Source organism: Hirundo rustica, chromosome 10, assembly GCF_015227805.2.
Source record: "Hirundo rustica isolate bHirRus1 chromosome 10, bHirRus1.pri.v3, whole genome shotgun sequence".
Lineage (NCBI taxonomy): Eukaryota > Metazoa > Chordata > Aves > Passeriformes > Hirundinidae > Hirundo > Hirundo rustica.
This window is the reverse complement of record NC_053459.1, coordinates 21,892,284-21,911,391: the sequence shown is the minus strand read 5'-3', so window position 1 is coordinate 21,911,391 and position 19,108 is coordinate 21,892,284. Positions and strand designations below refer to the sequence as shown.

General features: G+C 41.2%; 2 protein-coding genes across 4 annotated transcripts in view; one reads left to right on the top strand and one right to left on the bottom strand.

Moving 5' to 3' along the window:
- Positions 1–12,922, bottom strand: part of LRRC31 (leucine rich repeat containing 31) — a 33,814-nt gene extending 20,892 nt beyond the window's left edge. For 2 of the 3 annotated variants that reach the window (XM_040074586.2, XM_040074592.2), the window contains exons 1-2: positions 12,804–12,922; positions 10,354–10,578 (exon numbers count right to left, since the gene is read on the bottom strand). The gene's annotated coding sequence lies outside the window, so the exon portion shown is untranslated. The remainder of the gene's footprint in view (positions 1–10,353; positions 10,579–12,803) is intronic. The other variant, XM_040074587.2, reaches the window with a different exon arrangement.
- SAMD7 (sterile alpha motif domain containing 7) lies at positions 9,389–18,571 on the top strand. Its single transcript, XM_040074594.2, has 8 exons — positions 9,389–9,679; positions 10,387–10,513; positions 10,657–10,793; positions 11,852–11,930; positions 14,258–14,937; positions 15,596–15,717; positions 15,980–16,090; positions 16,797–18,571. The coding sequence occupies exons 1-8, from the start codon at positions 9,577–9,579 to the stop codon at positions 17,067–17,069; spliced, it is 1,632 nt and encodes a 543-aa protein (XP_039930528.1). The 5' UTR covers positions 9,389–9,576; the 3' UTR covers positions 17,070–18,571.
- The last annotated feature ends 537 nt before the right edge of the window (positions 18,572–19,108 follow it).

Genomic DNA, 19,108 nt, shown 5'->3' with positions numbered 1-19,108 from the left:
TAGACAATTATTAATTATCTGACAATAAAATTGTCTAATACAATTTTTACTTTCCATTTGTGAAGTCCATAAATCCTGTCAGCTGAGCTATGTCTGCTATTGATTTTGTCAAAAGGGAACAAAAGGGTACATCCTGGTACTTGAGGAATTGAGAAAGTAGTTGACATTACTTTGGAAATTAATTGAGAGAATCTCCTTGTTCTTAATTCAGCTTTAGAATAGTACCCAAACTGCCCAAAACTCATTAATTTCTTCTGCTCATAACTCATTTCCTACATGTCTCTCTCTCCGTCCTTTGGTGCTCTGCCATTTTTCCTAAGGTGAACACAGCCAGCAGGAACAGGGATGCTGAGGGACGCACAGACCACTGCGTGGTTCAGAAATGCATCATCCTGCCTGATACTTGCAGCATCCACTCAAGGACAACTTGCTCTTCTCTGGAGAGGAGCCACTGAAGCATCTTTGTGAACTGTGTTTGTCATAGTTCACCACAGCACACAGCAGCAATCCTGCCTCTGTGCCAGAATCCAAGGGCTATGTGCCAGAGATCCTCCAAAGCAGTGTCTCTCTCTCCAAACTTCCCTCATTAGGTTAAACAGGAAATATATATATATATATATATATATATAACCTTATATATTGCTTATATTTTGGGATTGGTTTTACCTAAGGAAATATTTTTTTCTGATAAGGAACTTTCCATCATTTTCCTGAAATGTGATGCACACAGACTAAAATACCTGATGAAAAATGGATGCTAATGTAAGTTTTTACTTTTATTTATTTGGGCAACCCCACATCTTACACAGCATTTGCTTCAGCCTCACCCAGACAATCTTGAAAAAATCCCAGTGAAATAACTTTTTTCAAGACTATCTACTCATTACATTTCAAGTCACAGGCAGCTACAGAATGAGTGGAATGGACACAAGGTGAAAATTATCTTTAAGCCCAGAATGTTCCTTTGCTTTCTTGTCTGCCTGCACTTGCAAAGATTTGCACAACCACATGAAAAATATTCTCAGTTTATTTCAACTGGTCTCTAATAATTTAAGTTTTTTAAAGGAAGACCTAAAATTCCTTTTTAAAACCCAGTAGTGGATTTTAAAAGCAATATTTCTGGATGTGATTTTCTTCTGTATAAAGAAGGTCCAGGCAGGAACAAAATAGCCACAATGTGGTTTACAACAAAAATATTTAGTCACAGTCGTTTTTAAAAAATTAAACAACCCCACATTAAAACCAGTATCTTCTTTATTATAAAAAAGAATTTGTTTTCTGTGAGGTCATGCAGAAGCAGAGCAGAATTACACCCCTTTGCTAATGATAACATTTCCCTGAGAGTGATTTTCAATAGGAATGAGCCCATTTGTCCCAGGTTTTGGGCAAATGGTTCATTCTTAGTGAAATGCGTGTTTTAGAGAGACTAACACTGTGTTAGTGTTTTAGAGAGAACAAGGGACAATATTTTGTTGTTACAGCAAGCACCTAATGAATTTTAGGCAGTTGATTAAGGATTAACAAACATCCCATCAATTGACAGAGATACTGGAAGAAACTAAGCACTCCCTGATATTTCCAAACTTGCCATTTCTAGGCATTGGTTCTGAGAGCCAACTCATGGCCAGCGAGAATTAAAGAGCAAATTGCCGGCTTGAGCAGTATAACCAACTGATCCCTGTGTTAGCCTCACAATATGCTTAACAGGATTTCCACCTTGCAGCTCCCCCCAATCCCATCGGATACACTGCTCTGGGGGATCACACTTCTGGGATAACTCTTTGCCATGTGAGAAGTGCATCTTTTCTAAAAATCAGCATAAATAGGTAACACAACGGGGGAGGGCCAAGGAATTCCAAACCTTGCCTTGTATTTCTTGTTGGAACAGGAAGATTTTAAGTGAATGCATCAAGCATCTTAAAAGCTAACAACGGCTTAGCAGGTTAAATGTGAAATAGGTTTATCAGCTCAGTGTAGCGCTCTTCATGTAATTATGTTTTTACAGCCTGGTTAAGGGATGGTATTGGAGAAGAGCTTGTGATGTCAGAGTGGGGAGGGCTTAGGAGCAGGGATGAGAGCTAATCAAGACAAGTTCAGTTTGTATTTAAAGTAAAGTCAGCGTTAGTTAAGGCAGTTTTTGACACGTTAATCTCGGTGTGTTTTAAAAGCTGCCAAACACATTACAGAGGCAGCCTGGAAGGAAGACTCATAGGAAAGGGACACACTCTTGGATGTTCATGGTGGCTTCATTGTACCCAAAACTAAGGTCCGCACGATAGATGTAAGTATACATGAAATTAAAAGTGCTGGGTTTTAATGTAAGTGGTGATGAAACACCTGTTAAGTAATACCAAAAGGTGCGTGCTTTTTTCAGGTTAAGTAGGAAAGACTTGTCTCACAGCAGAAACAGAGCAGATCAAAGCAAACCTATTTGTGGCAACTTTATTTAAGAGCAGCACTTGAGTGCACAGAGTAAAGTCAGGAACAGGCAGGGTGATATAGAAAAAGTAAAGTATGTGATTAACTCTATGCTGATTTCTCAGCAATCTGCTCTAGGTATTCTGATGGGTAAATAATTCTGCATATTCAAGTGAAAATATCATATTTCTTATGACATGACTTGATCATTTTAGAAACATTTAAAGAACTGTTTCGCAAATGGAGGATTTTACTTTGGCAAGGCTTGTCCATGTGTACTCAGTATTTTTCTAGAAGACTTTGGATTCAGATTGCATTGCTTGTTATATATGTACAAATGTTTCCCTGTCTTGTCTATCCATAACAAAATATTCTTAAAAGCTAATTGATTGTTAATATACTTATCTTCACCTTTGTGCTAATTGATCTTTTAAAGTAAACCAGAAAAATCTCAATATTTTATGGTTATTTCCCGGTGCAGTAGATTTTCCAAATCAATGTGCAATCAGAATTAATCAAGGCCATCATCACAAGATATATTTGGCTGCTTTAGTCTGATGTACCTACATTAGATTCACCCAGTGAAAGTTTTGGCTGTATGTGTGTAGCCATCACAACAAACCCCAGTGCTGGCAGCTTTGCGGAACACTGATGTACACAGTGTGAAATTTTTTTAAAAAATAACATAAGGTAATGAGGGTTCCTTACATTTTGTTATTATCTGACTATGTGGGTAGAATAAGCTGTAGACTGAGAAAGGCTTGGGCACTATTACATTGTCTTTGGAGTGAAAAACTCAAGTTCCTTAGTTAGAGAACATGTGAATTTCCAAACCTCCACAGTGCAGCAGAATATGGAAAGAGTAAGAGAGGGAGACAATCCTAACTCAAGTAATTCTCTCATGGTCTGATATTTCAAACTAGAGCTGAAGATACTCAGTCTGTTTGAGATGCTGATTTCTGAGCCTGTTCACAGGGTCAGGTGAGCAATTTCACGTGTTGATCTCACAAGGGGAAGAAGTTTGTATTAAAACCTGTGACTTCATACATGAATTTGGATAGTAATACTGGGTTTAGTATCTGACATCTGTGATACAAATATATTCTAACATACCTGCAAATATTTTTTAAGATGTGCACGTGCTGTATTTTGCCTTGTAATAAAGAAACCTGACCTGAAGTGATTAATGATGGAAACCCACATCATCTTGATTTACCTTAGTGGTGGAAGACCCATCAAATATAGGATTTTGGAAAATCCAAGGGATAGTGCTGCAGTATTTAATGTCTTAAATTAAGACTGCAAGTACCAATGACTCAGTACAAATTTTCTAGATCCAAACTCTTAGTTAGCCAGTTAAATTAAAGAATTGCTAAATTAAAATAGTTTTAAATAGTCTACCTAAAACTCATTCCTCTTTCCACTACCTAGCTACTTTCGGCACTGAGAGAGTTGTCATTTGCACTGACATTTCATGTAAAAGAGAAACAAAAATCCCACTAAAATTCAACTGCATTTCATTTGGAAATACCAGCCTGGCCCTCCAATGATCAGAAAGGTTTTTGTCCCACAGTTCCCATTGCCAGTATTCAAAAATAAAATTAAAAAGCAGTACAATTATTTGTAATGCTTTAAAAGTAATAATTATCAAAAAGTTAAAAAAATGAAGTTTAGTTGTCTTTTAACTGACTCTGGTTTTGCCATATTTTGCAATCTCTAGGCTTCTGAAAAAGTCAAAGAGGATAATGTTTCAAGTGTCATATTTTATTATGAAATAAATCCACAAGGAAAACAAATGACATCATGATTTTATCTCCATGTATATAACTGATGTAATAGGAAGACCCATCCCTTGTAAACATCTCCCTGTTCCAGTTTGCCAGGATCCAGGGTGTGTGCATAGTGTTCTGCGAGTGCATGCACACACTTTCTCCACTATTTTCGTTAGATATTGCTTAGTTATTGTACTCAGTTTTTTAACAGGAGTTGTTAAAGCTCTCAGAGTGATCCCAGAGCAACCTTTGGGCGCTGCCACAGAAATAAATCTCAGCCCTGTGGCTGTGCAGAGACCAGTCCAATGGTCACAGCGCCGAGCTGAGAGGGATAAGCACTCAGTGCAGTTCCCACCTCAGCTGCTGCCTGTCCCGGATCTCTCTGCTCCAAAGCCGCATCAAACAGCAAGAATTCGGCTCCTTTTTCCCCCCACCGTCTGTCTCTGTCACCTGTAGGCTCTGCAGGCCCTCGCTGTGTTTGTGCTCAGCACAAAGCATCTCCACCTCTGGGTTTAGCCCATGCCTCAGCTGTGTGCTACTTCAGTGGCACACAGGAACGAGTTTTCTCTTGCCCGCAGCCATTCCAAGGGAACAAGATGAGCTTTTGTCACGAACCCAGCTTAGTTCCTGAAGGATTGAGTTTGCCCGTGCTAAGCCTTGACTACTTGCTGAGAACAGCGTGTTTAAAAACCAGAGTGACTCGCTGCTCACAATTTTACCAATCAGCTGGCTCAGGAACGGGCAGGTCCGTGTCTCCCGGCAGTGTGAAGGCATGCAACACAAACTGCTGGCTGACACACACAGTATAAATATAGTTATTTTCCTTTCTTTAAGGAATGTATCGTTCTCAATCCCGTTTTAGGATTACACTCTAATCTCAGTCTCTGAGCAGTCTGTGCCCACATATCTAGGGTTAGAATTTAGCCCCACAGCCTCTCCCACGGCACCTTACTCAATTAAGAAAACATATTTCATGCTCCTGTATGACATAATGCTAGCATAATTGCTTTTTTCCTTTCCAAAAGTTATTTATTTTGCTGACTGTGCATTCTGGAACAATTAAAATCTCTAGTTTTGTGACCCTCAGCATGGAATCAGAGCAAGAACCCTTGATCCTACAACTAATAACATTAAGGTTATTAATAATATTGGAATATTTATCTATTTTTTAAAGCAGCACCTGATTTCTCAAGCAATCAGGTCAGCTTTTTCTAAATGGGAAGCTAATGGAAATGCAAATGAGATTATGTGTCTCTTCATTCATATGTTTCACTCCTAAGCATGAATACATGTCAGATTGCATGTCTGACTGGTTTAGCTGACACAAATTTGCCAGAGCATTTTAAACATTACTCAGCTTCTTCCAGTCTGTGGAGACACTGCTGTACTTCACTAAACATTGACTTTAAAGAATGTTAATTCTATGTGTTTGATGTAAACAAAAGCAGTATTTGTAAAAGAAATCTCAATGCATTTAACTAAAAACCAAGTGTTCCAACAAATCTATACTATATATGACTAAACTGTATTTTGCCAAAGCAATTGATAACATCGACACCTAGACTGCTATAGACATTTTGAAACTGTTGCATGATTAGGTTTGCAAATGCTTCTGGTTCACAAAGTTCGTGTCTTGCCACATCTCATCTAATAAATTGAGACAGAATTAGTCCTGGGTGAGTGGTTCTGCCTGCTGCCAAGAAGGGTTTGCTGAGGGTAAGACTCTAAAGGTAGAGATTAACTTGTCTTCATCCCTGTAATGTGCTGTACAGCCAGGATTTGTGCAATAGGATCAGAGCAGAGCCATATATGAATCTAACGCTGGACAGCTGGTGTGTATGAATTTATATGAACCGTGATGCCAGATTTTGAGCTACTCTCAAATCCCAGCTAATAAATGTATCAGAAGTGTACTTTCCCTGTTCCCTGACACAACTTCCTCAGCTGGTGTGGTTTCTAATATGTGAGTTGTTATGAAAATAGTATGAACCTAAAGTACCCTAAATTTGACCTGCAGGTCAGAGCCCCAGCTAAGTAACTGAAAAAGGTGCTTTTCCAAATGTAATAACATGGATTAGTCAGGTTCAGTACTTCCTCCTGACACACAGTCACATAAAAATCTTTATATTAGGTTATTGAGCTATTTATCCCACCTGATCATTTCAATACTTCACTAACAGGAAATTCAGGGAAATAAAGAAGTAATTTAATACAGATAACACACACATACAAAACACATCCTTTAAATTAAAGTTTGAACTATATGGCTATTTTGCCATTCAACTTGAAAAAAGAGATTAGAATTCTGGTGGAAATAACATCTCTAATTTATATCACAAATGCCAGAGTTATTTTTATGTATCTTAGAGGAAATTCAAGATAAGTTAGATAGGATTGATTGGCAAACCAATGAAAAACTTGAATGATTTCATGAAGCAGCTCCAGTGAAAACCTCATTAAGGAATCAAACCTTCCTTCTGGCTTATGATTATTCAAAAACTGGGTCATTGGAAGCAGTAAGCTACAGCTTTAGTGGAAGAAGATAACAAAGAACTTTTAAATCATATTATTCCATGAGTTTTTCAATAGTGTATCTTTTCCATGTGAAACCAAAAGACCACATTGTCTACCTTTGCAAAGATAAGTTGTTTATCTGATGCACACTGTCTGAAATGGTGGCCTGTGAATCTTGGTCATCTGGTGGATAATAATTATCAGTAAATATGGATCACTTTGCTGTGGATGCTGCTGTAATCAGTACCCGACATCCTGGGAAAATGTCAACATTTAAAAGAAAACCTCACATTTAAATAGAGGTTTGAAAGAAAGTTCTTACATAGTTTCTGCTCCATCTCTGAAAGGAGGCAGCGTGAGACTGCCTGTCAACAGCCACTGTATCACCCTTCACATCCAACACAAAATCCAGACTGATTTTGGGAACTGCACGGACTACACAGAGAACACCACAGTGATACTGGTGCTACTGGTTTCTAGCCAGTTACTGCTTCTTGCTTTTGGATAGATGTCTGTCAGAACAGGCAGGGTATATGGGATCCTACAGGAGGGATTTGGGCCAGAACAGATGGCTCTTTTCCCACCAGATTTTCCATGATTCTACAATTTAAAGTTGCATCCTATAATTTTAGTCACCAGTGTGATTTTAGGGGAAAGTGGAGAAGTTCTATGAAGGCCTGATGAAGGAAGTGTATTTTACTTGTGTGCCTTTTTCCCACACAGGGACATTTCTCCAGGAAAAAAAAAAAAAAAAAAAAGCACATTCACAACTTTGATTTCAACAGGAGACTGACACATTCTAGCAATTCCTAAAATGCAAAAGTGGTACAACTTGTCAGTCATCTGAGAAGATAAAAATGTGTCAGTATTAAAACTAGCTATTAAATTTTTTTTTCCCCCCGATTTACTAGAATAAAAAGGTTAAAACCACCTGGGTGTTTTTTCCATTATGACTATCTGAACCTGTGATGGTTTCTTTGCACCCTCATATCACAGAATCACAGGACAGTTTGGAATGGAAGGGACCTTTAAGGCCCTCTAGTCCAACGCCCCTGCACTAAGCACTGACATCTTCAGGCAGATCAGGTTTCTCTAGTCCGGTGCACCAGACAAAGGCACAAAACCCAGGCTGTGAGAAGGGCAGCGTGAAGTTTAACATTTCAGTTTGTTTTGCAGAATATTTCACACAAAAAAATCTCTATCCAAGAAAGAAAAACACCTAAATGGCTCACTGAACAATATGGTATGGCAAATACCATCATCCCAGTTACTACCTATTTTTTGAGCTGCTGAAAAGTTTAGTCCAGCACTAAATTGCTTTAGTACTGAGCTTTAAAATGCTTTAGCAGCTCAGAAGCACTTTGGCAGCTCAAAGGCTCTTCATGAGGCACCCAGCATCCTAAATCGCTTTAAGTCTAAAGTATCCTAAAAAAAAGGCAAATGGAAACATGTCCAGCAGCACATGCTCAGATCCAAATGTTGAGAACAAAGGCCATGGTGCTGGCCTGGGATTTGACAGACTTGTCTGCTGGCAGGAGGATCTGAATCTTGGCCAACATAGAATCCAACATCTACACTTACAAATGTAAAGCACTTCTTATTTTGAGGGAACACCAGTGGTATGGTCTAAGTGCAGCCTCTACTTCTGATGAAAATGCCTGAAATGATTCAGTTGTTTACCTTTTGGTAAACTCATTTTGAGACCTAGTATCTTCCCACATACCAAAGGAATGGTAAATTCCTTAGGCAGATGAATTAGATTGATACCTATCACTTAAATGATTTTAAACTCATCAATAGGCCGAAGGAAATAAAAGAAGTTATAATGATAAATCTAATTTCTAAATGGCTTGGGTAATGAGACACAGGACTTTGCTTTTATCCTTTTGGATAAGGAACAGGGCTCCTGTCTTTGCATTTCCCTCACTGTTACCTCAACCAAATCCTGACTGAACTCCTGGAGCTGTAACTCTCTATCTGCGGGACAAGAACACCTCACTGTTACATTTTCCTTCTTTCAGAAGACAGAAATAATCCATTTCATCAGAGCTAAATGGGGATGGAAATTCAACTCCTTACTTAAAAAAAAAATTAGTCTAATCATGTGCTAGTCTAGCGTGAGATGAATGTACAGATGTTCCTGCTGCTGCCTTCAGAGCCAGCCTGCTCCCTCCGCCAACTCCTCAACTCAAAGCATTCCATACAGGATAGCTGTTTAACATCCAGGCTCTGGGTTACAGGACTAGCTTCCTTTACAATCATTAATTATGTATCTATTAATTACATATATTAATTTATAATCTCAGTCTTACAGGTTTTATCACTGTTTTCATCACTACAAAACAAGTTCTTTTACCTTTTTTACTTCAATTTGGCAGCCTTAAGGGGCTGATGTCATTTGGAACAGATAATTTCTACCATTTCTTTCCATCTACTTCACCTAGTTTCCAGTAGACAGGGCTCCAATCTATTACAATTCTCAAATTAGACCAAAGACACCTGCCTTCCTAAGTATGAGCACATCATTGCTCCCAGACACACCAGGAGCTGAAGGCAAAGACTTGGGCTTGACTATCTCCTTTAGAGCAGGTGTTGTTTTCCAGCATCCTGGTTTTCCTTGCATTGTAGGACCCAAGGACACTGAGCAACTCAGTGTAAGCAGGAGCAATATTTGCATTGTCCTGAGAACTGGAAGTTTCTGCGTGGAAAACACTACAAGCCACGAGCACAGAAGGGTCCAGCTGTGACTGGCAAGCAGGGAAACAACGTGCACAACCTTCTCTGGTCCTCATTGTTGAATGCCTTATTCCTCTCTTTGGTGCTGCTGCTTCAGTTCTGTGCATCAGCAGAGTTGTTTCTGCCTCCCTGCAGCATGACTCCCCGGGAGCACATGAGGAAGATGTCCATCCTGGGGGAACAGGGAGCACTGGAGGAAAAGCACCTGTACCGGCTGGCAGGCGGCATGGCAGCAGGAGGTGAGCAGCAAGGAGCCCACTGCACACGGGCTCATAGCATTGCTGGCATCTACAGCCTGCAAGAAACAGCCAGCAGCAGGTCTGACGTCTTTAAAATGTATTTTAAAATTATCTTGGGAGTAACTGCAGAAACACTTTGCTTAAGGTAATAAAAAATTAACACAGAGGGCTGTTGGAATTTGGTCTTTGATTAAGAGATGCTGAGCATCTGGATGACAAGTAAATGTCACAGCTGGACATTATGATGTTCTGGCTCACCATTATTATTTTGTGTTGTTGTTTTTTTTGTGGTTTTTTTCCTATGAGCTGCTTTGTCATCACCATGCAGGTTCCACCTAGTATGATTTTTCTCAGAATGAAACTATATTAGAAATGAAAACCCTCTCAAGCAGAGAACTTGACATCCATGGCTATCTTCTGTTTCACAGTGTTATGTAAATTATTATTCATTGTAATTTGTCCTTTGATACACTTGACTGAGCACATCCTATTTATTTTTACTGCAGTTTGATTGAATAAATCTACATTATTTAAAAGAAGTAGTTCAGGTGGCAGTGAAAACATGTTTTCAGTTGCTGCTATTTAAAAAAAGTGCGATCTGCACTAGAGGAAACAAAACAAAACATTTTTTTCTGGGAAGGTTATAGTGCAGCCAGAATCGCTTCCTAACTTACCCCACTGACAGCAGAACCGTGTGTGCTTCGCAGAACTGCGGCAGCGGCAGGAGATGCTAATGAGGAACCAGCTGATGGCAGTAAACCCGCAGCTGATGGGGCCGGGCCAGCAGAGGATGCAGGCGATCCCCGCCCAGTTCGAGCCGCGGTTAGTGGACAGGTACCAGGCACCACTTTTCTGTTCCAGCACTGCAGTTAATCACTCTGTGTGCGCTGCCCCTAAGGCTGTAAAGACCTTTGGTTATTCTTAACTAAACAACATCCTCTGCATATCTGATTTTTTTTTTTTTTTCCCCCTCTCAGAGATCTGCTGCCTTCAACTGAAATGATGGCCTCAGCTGACCCCAGACAAATCCACATAGCATCCCACCTGGGACCCACAGTCCCACAGCACCCCAACATGCCAAACCTCTTGTCCAACCGTGTCTACCCAGGCCCAGGTAACTAAGCACCCTCTGCATCCTGAAAAGTGGGACCGTGTGGATCAGAAAGCCAACTGCACCTGTTAGTTTTCCACAGGTTTATTGGTAGTGTCAATAACAGTTTATTTTATTTAGAGAAAGTCTGCTCACCAGAGATTCTAAACTGTGCCAGTCCATTCTAGCTTTTGTTAAATACAGTTCTCAGAGTCTTCTGCATGCTTTTGTCCCCTCCTATTATTTTTCTATTTTCCAAGTGTTTTCACACACAAACAAAAGGCTATATCTAAAAAAATAGCTCCTCAGCAACACTTTTACACTACATTTTACTCTTCCTCTTATATGAGCATTGGCTGATTTATACTGATCATATTCTCTAATGATAATACCACACACCACCTGATTCATGTAGGGCAAATACAAGTCCTTTTTAATAAAGACTCAAAATTACAGGGCACAGCTCCACGGGGAAGGTTGGGCATCACAACCATGGCACTCATGGCGTGCTGCACAAAAATTGACATATTTTACACAAAGTGAGCTTAAGCTTTGAGATGAGTGAATGTATTTTCAATGTCACATCAAGATACCAAGAAAAATTTCTGATTTCAGCTTCTTTCCCCACCTTAACATGGATCTCAAATAAGAGAGTCCATCAAGAGGAAATGTAATTTAAAATTACACAGCCTCCAGGATGAAAGCAGTCTTGAAGGAGCAGGTTTTCTTTGCTCAGCTGATGGCTATTATTTTCTGAGCAGTTACATATACTTCAAAGGCATAAGTCACCAAATAAAACCACCCTGCTGTCTCCTTCTCTTGTGGTTAATGGCAGGTATTCCTAACTACAGATCTGATCCTGAAAACACCTGATGCTGGACTTCATGTTCTTTCTCCATACTCCCACCAAAACAATGACAACAAATAGGATTTAACTTGAAATCCTATCACCTTCCTGGTGAAGCCCACAGCTGAAGAATTACAAAGCCTTTTAAAGTGTCCCTGCATTGCTTTGGGCGTTGTGCATTTGCATGAGGAAACAAGTGTATTTTAAAAATTTTTTTTCTCCCCTTCCCTTTAAGGATACAGCTTTCTGCAACAAGAATCCATGGAAGCTGTGGCCAGAAGACAAGAACTGGTTCAAAAGCAAAATATTGCCAGGTAACCAATAGCAAGCTTTCCTCTGAGGTGCATGCCAGGATTAAAGTAGTAAAGTGAGTGAGATTGTTTTTCAAGTCACCCAAAGAAACAGAGGGCTCTGAATATCAATTAAGGCTTGAAGCTACTGACTTTCTGCTTGCCCTATTTTTCTTTTATTCTTAAAATGATGTAACAAAAATAAGCAAACCCCTTAGCTTGGTTAAGGAAAAGAACAAGCTACAGCCAACACATCCAAACACCGTGACATTACAAAAGTTCAGAAACAAATTCAAACTTTACAGCTGTGTGATATCCCACACAACACTTCAAGCCTCTAGCTGGGCCCTTGGGATGAGCAGCTGTGTCTCCACCCTACCAGGGTGGGCAGTTTTCCTAGTTTGACCAAAGAGTTGGAATATCTGAGTGACTGTCGGAAATCCAGTTATTTGTACCAGTTTCAGTGTAGCCAGTAGCTGGTTAAGAAAGCACCAGTGCCCTCCCTCACAGCCACACCATTCCCACAAGGAACTCTAACCTCAGCCACTCCTGCGCTGGGCTGCACCACTCAGTGCCAGTGCCCCTCACACAGTGAGACTAAGAGCAAAGAACAGCTAAGTTCTGTATATTCATCTGAAAAGAATTATGATGGAAACGTTTTTGAGCTCTTAAGTCAGCAAAGCTGATTACTGGACTCCTCCGAGCACAAGACTTGCATCAGCAATGTATTTCCTGTATTTCTTGCCACACAGCAAAAACCCTGAGAAAAACAAGTGAAATAACTAGCAGCAGACATGGCCATGTCATACTCCCACAGCCACATCTGAGCTGGTCCTACCTGTTCAGGCTCTCCCCTCAGCCCACCAAACAGCAAAACTCCAACATGAAACAGCTCACCTACACGTTAAAAACCTTTTACCCCAGCTTTTTGCCACTCTGGCAATTTCCACTGTGTTCACACAGCTTTCTGCAGTACAGGTCGCCTTTAGGGCTGCACTTGCTCCTTTCTGCTGTTCCAGAAATGAGGGGTTGACAATTTCCCCCACTTGGTGCTGCTGAGCACCTGGGCTCAAATCCTTGTTCTCCAAGGGACTCTGCCTCATCCCAAAGCTCTGTTTGCTGGTCCTGACAGGAACAGACTATCTCAGCTGGAGGAGGAGGCAGGAATGTAATGCTTTCTGCTGTTTGTTGTCACCTCAAGAGCTGGGAGGGAGTAATGACAATCAGGCAAAACTTACAAGGACACGGTACATAGACAAACACTCCCTTTGTATCTCTGAAAGCAGAAAATCAGCAAGTTGGAGGTCGTTTTAAAGATGAAAAGAAGGCAGAGAAAAAGCCCTGAATGCTGTGATCAAATAATTCCTCCTCATACCAAAAATCTGTATAGATAGCTTTTGCCCAAAGTGTTTTCCTGACAATTTTACACTCCTGAAAATCAGACTCCCTGTGACCTGTTACACTCATTGCAGTGTTAAGAAAGCTATCTTGATGCACTTTAAAGTGCTTTACTTCACAGGATCTTTTCCAAAGATGCAGAAATCCCATTGAAAGCCCCTCAAAACTCCTCTAGGAGCTCTGCCTTTCTGTTTGATCGCTGGCCTGGCTCCAGAGAAAACTGATGCCAGCAAAGGTTGCTACAGCAGAGACAAATACTACTACTTGTATTCTCTGTATCCCACTGGCAAACCCTGCCATCCACTATGACAGGAGCAGGAAGCTGGCACAGACTCTGGAGCATTCATCCAGAAGGAAGGAGATTAGCTGAACACTTCCCACCAGGATCTCACCCTTTTACACTCTCAGAACCATGCTCAGGTGCCAGGCACTGTGGAGGGTTACTCAAGAGACTTAGCATTAGCTTACTCTGAATAGATGCACAGGTTTTGCAGATAATATCATTCTTGTTCTTTATCATTTACAGTATCACTGGAATTTTGCAGTTTTCGGTACAATCTTCTGAGTGATAATTTAAATCAGTTCTTTTCTTTAGTATTCAACCCTTGTGACTCTGGAGACTATTTTCCAAATGTGAATATAATCCCCATGTCTGGATTGCCAATATGCAAATAACAATTTTTTGTCTGAAGTACTATCCGGAGTCATCACATGGAAAATATGTTTTCCCTTTCTTTTAGCTTACTCTGTGCATCTGACAGCACATTAAACACAGCCAGGTTTGCCATTCCATCTGCAGTCTGTACCCTCTCACACACAGCAATGTAGAGGAGAGACAGAACTAGCAGTACTCTTGCCTATTTGCTTATCTGAGTTTTATTCTGCTGCTGAAAATAAACAGTTGATGAAAGAACTGAGCTGCCCTAACTGCTCATGCTCTGTGTGTCTCTTAGAATGGAAATGGAGATGAGTGCTATTCTTCAGCAAAAGGAGATGGAGAAAGCCCATCGGAAAGGACTCCTGGGCCTGGAAGCCCCTTTCCTTTACCACGGGATGCCGGCGAGTCCCATTGCTTTCCGCGGCAGGCACAGACTCCCCGAAGGGCACCTTGCCAACGACCTGTATGTCCATCGTACCACCCTGGATGAAATCCACGGCAACACCATGCTCATGGCAAGCAGCCCATATCCGCCGGTCACCACCCTGCAAAGGGAGAGGGGGCGCCGCCCAGGGAGAAGAGCTGGAAATCACAAAACTGCCGAGGGCAGTGCCAACGGCACAAAGAACCAGGCAGATGACAAATCCACGGACTCTGCCTCAGCTGCAGTGGATGATGAGAAAGAAGAAAAGAAGGAAGTGGAGGTGGAGGCACCAAGCAAACATGAGCAGAGCAAAAACCAGACTGAGCCAACCGCAGCTGCCAAGAGCTGCAAAGAGTTTGAACAAGGCTTGAGAAAAAACTGCACTACTCATGAAGTTCCTACTGAAACCACCAGCTGCAGCAACACAAATGAGAAGGAAGCCAACAGCTCCTGTGCTGCTTTTGATGAAAAGTACCTCTACCCTTCTGCAATCCCATTCTCAGCGTTACCATATGGATTTCCAGTGCCCAACAACCCATTGCAACCTCCAGGTTTGTCAGATCTCCAGATTACAGTTAGAGTGGCACGTTGATATAATCTGATTTTATTCATTTGGTCTCTCAATTCTTCCCTCTGTTTTAAGTGAGTTTTTGGTATGGTAGAGTCATTGCAACTAAAAGTAGAATTCTAATGCCACAAACATCAATATCTATACTCAGTTCTTGTTTTAAAAAGGAAATTCAATTAAAATAAATAAGATTGCTGAGTGAAGCTGTGAGTTAGCCTCTCTCTTCAGCACACAACTTTTCTATATGTCCTAACTCACAGCAGGCACTGTGGACTAGCAAAGGCTTGTATCTGTTCTACTGAAATATTAGTCAAATTAAAGTAACAGTAAAGCCTAAAGAAGAAAAAGCACTGGATAATGCACTCATTAGAGGAGGTCCTGCAGCATGATTTATATGTGTAGGGACTGGTAGGAACAGAGCCAGCAGTAAACAAAAGAAGCCACCAAAAAAAACCCTTCAGAACCAGGTTCTGCTCATTACCTGGCGATTTTGTGTCTAGGACTCCTGTATCTGCAAGTAACTACACCCTGCTGTTAATATATTAGGTTCTGAAAAGGTGTAAAAATTCCCATAACAGTAATTTCCTCCTGATTTGCCAGCAAAATTCTACCAAGATAACTTCTGTGTTTCCTCCTCGAAGGAGCTCATGGCCTGATCCTGAATGGAGAAGACATTTCTTCCATTGAAGACATTCGCAAGTGGACAGTTGATGATGTGCACAACTTCATTGTCAGCCTCCCAGGCTGCTCAGATTATGCCCAGGTGATTATAAACACTCACTACATTTTCAGATCTTTAGGACCATCTAGATTTAAATGTCAGCAAGCAAATGTAAATGTGGGAGGGTAGTCGATTGTCCCAAAATTATAATAGTAGTTTTCTTTGTGCTCTTAGGAGATAAATACAAATATAAAACAGTAAAATTATTATTATTTCTTCTTTTATTGTTTATGCCTCAGGGTTAAGAATGAAATATTACAAAGTCAATTTTAGCACACTATGACGCATTTTATCCTTTCATCAGATATTTAAAGACCACGCTATTGATGGAGAAACCCTTCCACTGCTAACAGAGGAACATCTCCTGGATACAATGGGATTAAAGCTCGGACCAGCATTAAAAATCCGCTCTCAGGTATGATCATTAAATGATCACATTTAATGTTGAGTCACAGAGATATGCAAGTGTCAGAAGATGACAGGAGGGAATTTTTCCAAACTAAAGCACTTTTTTTTTCCTCCCTCCCTCTCCACCCCCCCCCCCCACCCCTGACTGGTAAGGTAACTGCCACAATATTGGGAGAAAATAAATTCCCCAGCAAAGTTTTCTTTTGCTTCCCTATATGTTACCATGGCACACAGGGAGGCAGTAAGGAATATGACTGTACATTTTTCAGGAACAGACTGTCCCTCTCTGTTTGCAGTTTTCTGCCCTTAATTTCGTCCACTAATATCATCTCTCTGTGTGTTTTTGTTGTTGCTGGTTCTTTTTCGTTTTCTTTAACCCCTTGTACTCTCACTCTCCTCTCATTCCAACCACCAGCCCCACCCTTGGCTGGCAATTTGCGTCCCCTCTGTCCCGGGGTGCTGCAGCACCTTGGGAGTAGGAGAATCCTGCTGTCAGGCCCAACAGTCCTAAACTGGGTATTGACAAGCTCCTTCCACAACCTGGCCTAGAAAAATATGAGAGAGAAAATGGAAAAGATTTTTTTCACAAGAATGTGATAACCCTTTGAGATGTTTGCTATGTCCCTGGTGTTGAGGCATCAGAGTCAGGCTTGATTTTTTAATGGCTTTAACAGCAAGGAGTAATTGGTGCAATTGTGCTTTTGCCTTTAAAGGTGTCCCGACGTCTAGGCAACGTGTTCTACATGATGAATGTCCCTCTGTCCGTGCCCCTGCCTCCTGCTCCAGGGAAACCCTCGGAGCAGCCCTCTGACATGACCTCTCCTCTGCACTGCAACAGCAGTGGGGACACCCTGGACAGTCCCTGCTCCCAGGACCCAGAAACCTCCCAAGCAGTGGAACAGATCGTTTCAGAAAGCAGGGAAAATCCATGTGACACAGCTGGATCCCAGGCTGACTTCCAGATGATTGCTTTCCAGAAAAGTTGAGCAAAGTCCAGGACATAACATGTTTTTAATAATCCAGGAACCTCTAGTTACAAAGTGTTTGAGAAGAAGCTACAGCCTGAAACCTCTGTAAGGCTTGGGCTGAAGGAAATAAGGAAGTGCTGTTTCTGAAAGGCATTCAGAAATGCAGCTACAGGTTAGTGCAATTACTTTCAAGTGCAATTCATTGAAAAGAATACCAGTAGAGTTAACAGGTAAATTGAATTTTTCATTGAAGTCCAAGGTTATCACTGAAAGCTGTGAAAGACTCAGAGTGCACCTTATATCTCACTGTGTGTTCCACTGGGCAGCTGAGAAACTACATGGAAAAGCCACAGCTTCCAAACATGGCTGACTTCTGCTTCTGTTGAACAAAATTTATACAGAACATTCACATGGAATTCATTGGGACAGTATGGAACTGCCTACAGAATATAGAGAAATATACCCCGGACTCAGTAATTTGAGTTAATTCATTGCTCCTTCAGAACTAAGCCATTCTAAGTGCCTGGCAAGGGTATACAGCTTATAAAGACACACAGATTGAACATGAAAATACCATGTGTGAGAGCAGCTTGAATTATTCCAAGGCATTCCTATCACCAGGGCTGGAATTCGCTTTTCATGACTGCAGGCTGAGTTGAGTCACCAGCCCCTGGTGAAGGCCAGTCACTGGGACAGTGACATTCCCTGCAGGCAGCAGGCTCAAAGCCACCTTTGAGTGGTTCCTGCCAGCCTCTGCCAGAGCACCCTTCCCATCAGTTCACCTGGGCAAGCCATGGAAAGTCCTTCCCTTCAGAACGTTCAGTATCCTTCACTTTGGAAGAGAATGTCAGTTTAGCCTGAGAGCTCCCTTTTCTCTGGAAAAATATGGTTTCCCCTTATTTCTGCTACTGATGAGTCATTATCTCACAGCAAACAAAGGCATGAAATAGAGCTTTCAGTTAAGGACAAATCCCCAGCATTTACTGTGATTCCTATGTGACTTATCCTTGTTCCCTTTTTAGGGGTTTGGTCCTACGCTGGTTTTCCACGCAGAGTTTGATGTCAGTACACTTCCACTCTCCTCCCTCTTCTTTACTCCAAAGGACACACAAATCAAGTTCTGTAAATTGAGGGTTGAGAGACTGTGGACTAGCTGTATGTTGCTATTTTAGATTTTCTCCCCTTAGTTTAGTTTGTGTGGCCTCAAGTACTGAAACCCCAAGAGGCATGAAGCTGTTTAGATGGTGAGTGGCTAAGCAGGAGGAGGGGAAATATTTCCATATTCTATTATTTTATTTTAGCCAGAGATAAATTGGTTTATGTCTTTGTTATATTTGTGGACTAGATAATGTGTGATTAGATGTTTGCAACAGCAACCTCAGATGTCCATCTTAACATACTGTCCAAACTTTGCAGTTTGACAATTCCTAGAAACAATTCCTAACTTATCTTTTGTACAACTGACAATCGTGTTGACAGTGTCACTTATCTGATTAAACAGAGTTAATGACTTGGTTTTCTAATGGCGTCCTACCTCCTCCCTGTGTGAAACATTCGACTCAATCCACACGAGACCTGTTCCACCCTGGAAGAGGAATCTCTGACACCGCTCAGGGCAGTCAGGCCACGAGATGTCGCTGCAAAGCCACTCGGTCACCCGCTGCCCCCCGAAGGGAAACGCGGCGCCCCCGAAGCACGGGGGGCATGTTAAGGGCGACGATACGAAGAAACTTTGCTTGTTTTTCTAAAGTAGCAGCAGAAAAGCTTGACTTGAAATCCCATATGCCAGGGAGGAAAGATTGAAATGTGGTTCTGAAGAGTGTGGTTGTTTTTCTAAATGGGTCAGACTTGAACAATGCCAGAAACTGAGAAAGTTGGAATGTAAAGTTTGCAGTTTTGTATTATTTCTACAATTAAAAAAAACCCCACCAAACATGAGCCTTTGCACATACTGGGCTCTTCTTCCCAAAATGACAAAAGAAATTACTTCATAGCTTCCTGTACTGGGGCAGATGTGCTGCAGCAGCCAAAATGCAATAAGCTCTGAACAGTAAACA

Bases quoted from the DNA above. Each gene is read 5' to 3' on its own strand.
- SAMD7 (XM_040074594.2), top strand. From the start codon at position 9,577: ATGACTCCCCGGGAGCACATGAGGAAGATGTCCATCCTGGGGGAACAG. The intron at 9,680-10,386 runs GTGAGCAGCAAG...TGTGCTTCGCAG, and splicing joins AGGCGGCATGGCAGCAGGAG to AACTGCGGCAGCGGCAGGAG. The intron at 16,091-16,796 runs GTATGATCATTA...TTGCCTTTAAAG, and splicing joins CATTAAAAATCCGCTCTCAG to GTGTCCCGACGTCTAGGCAA.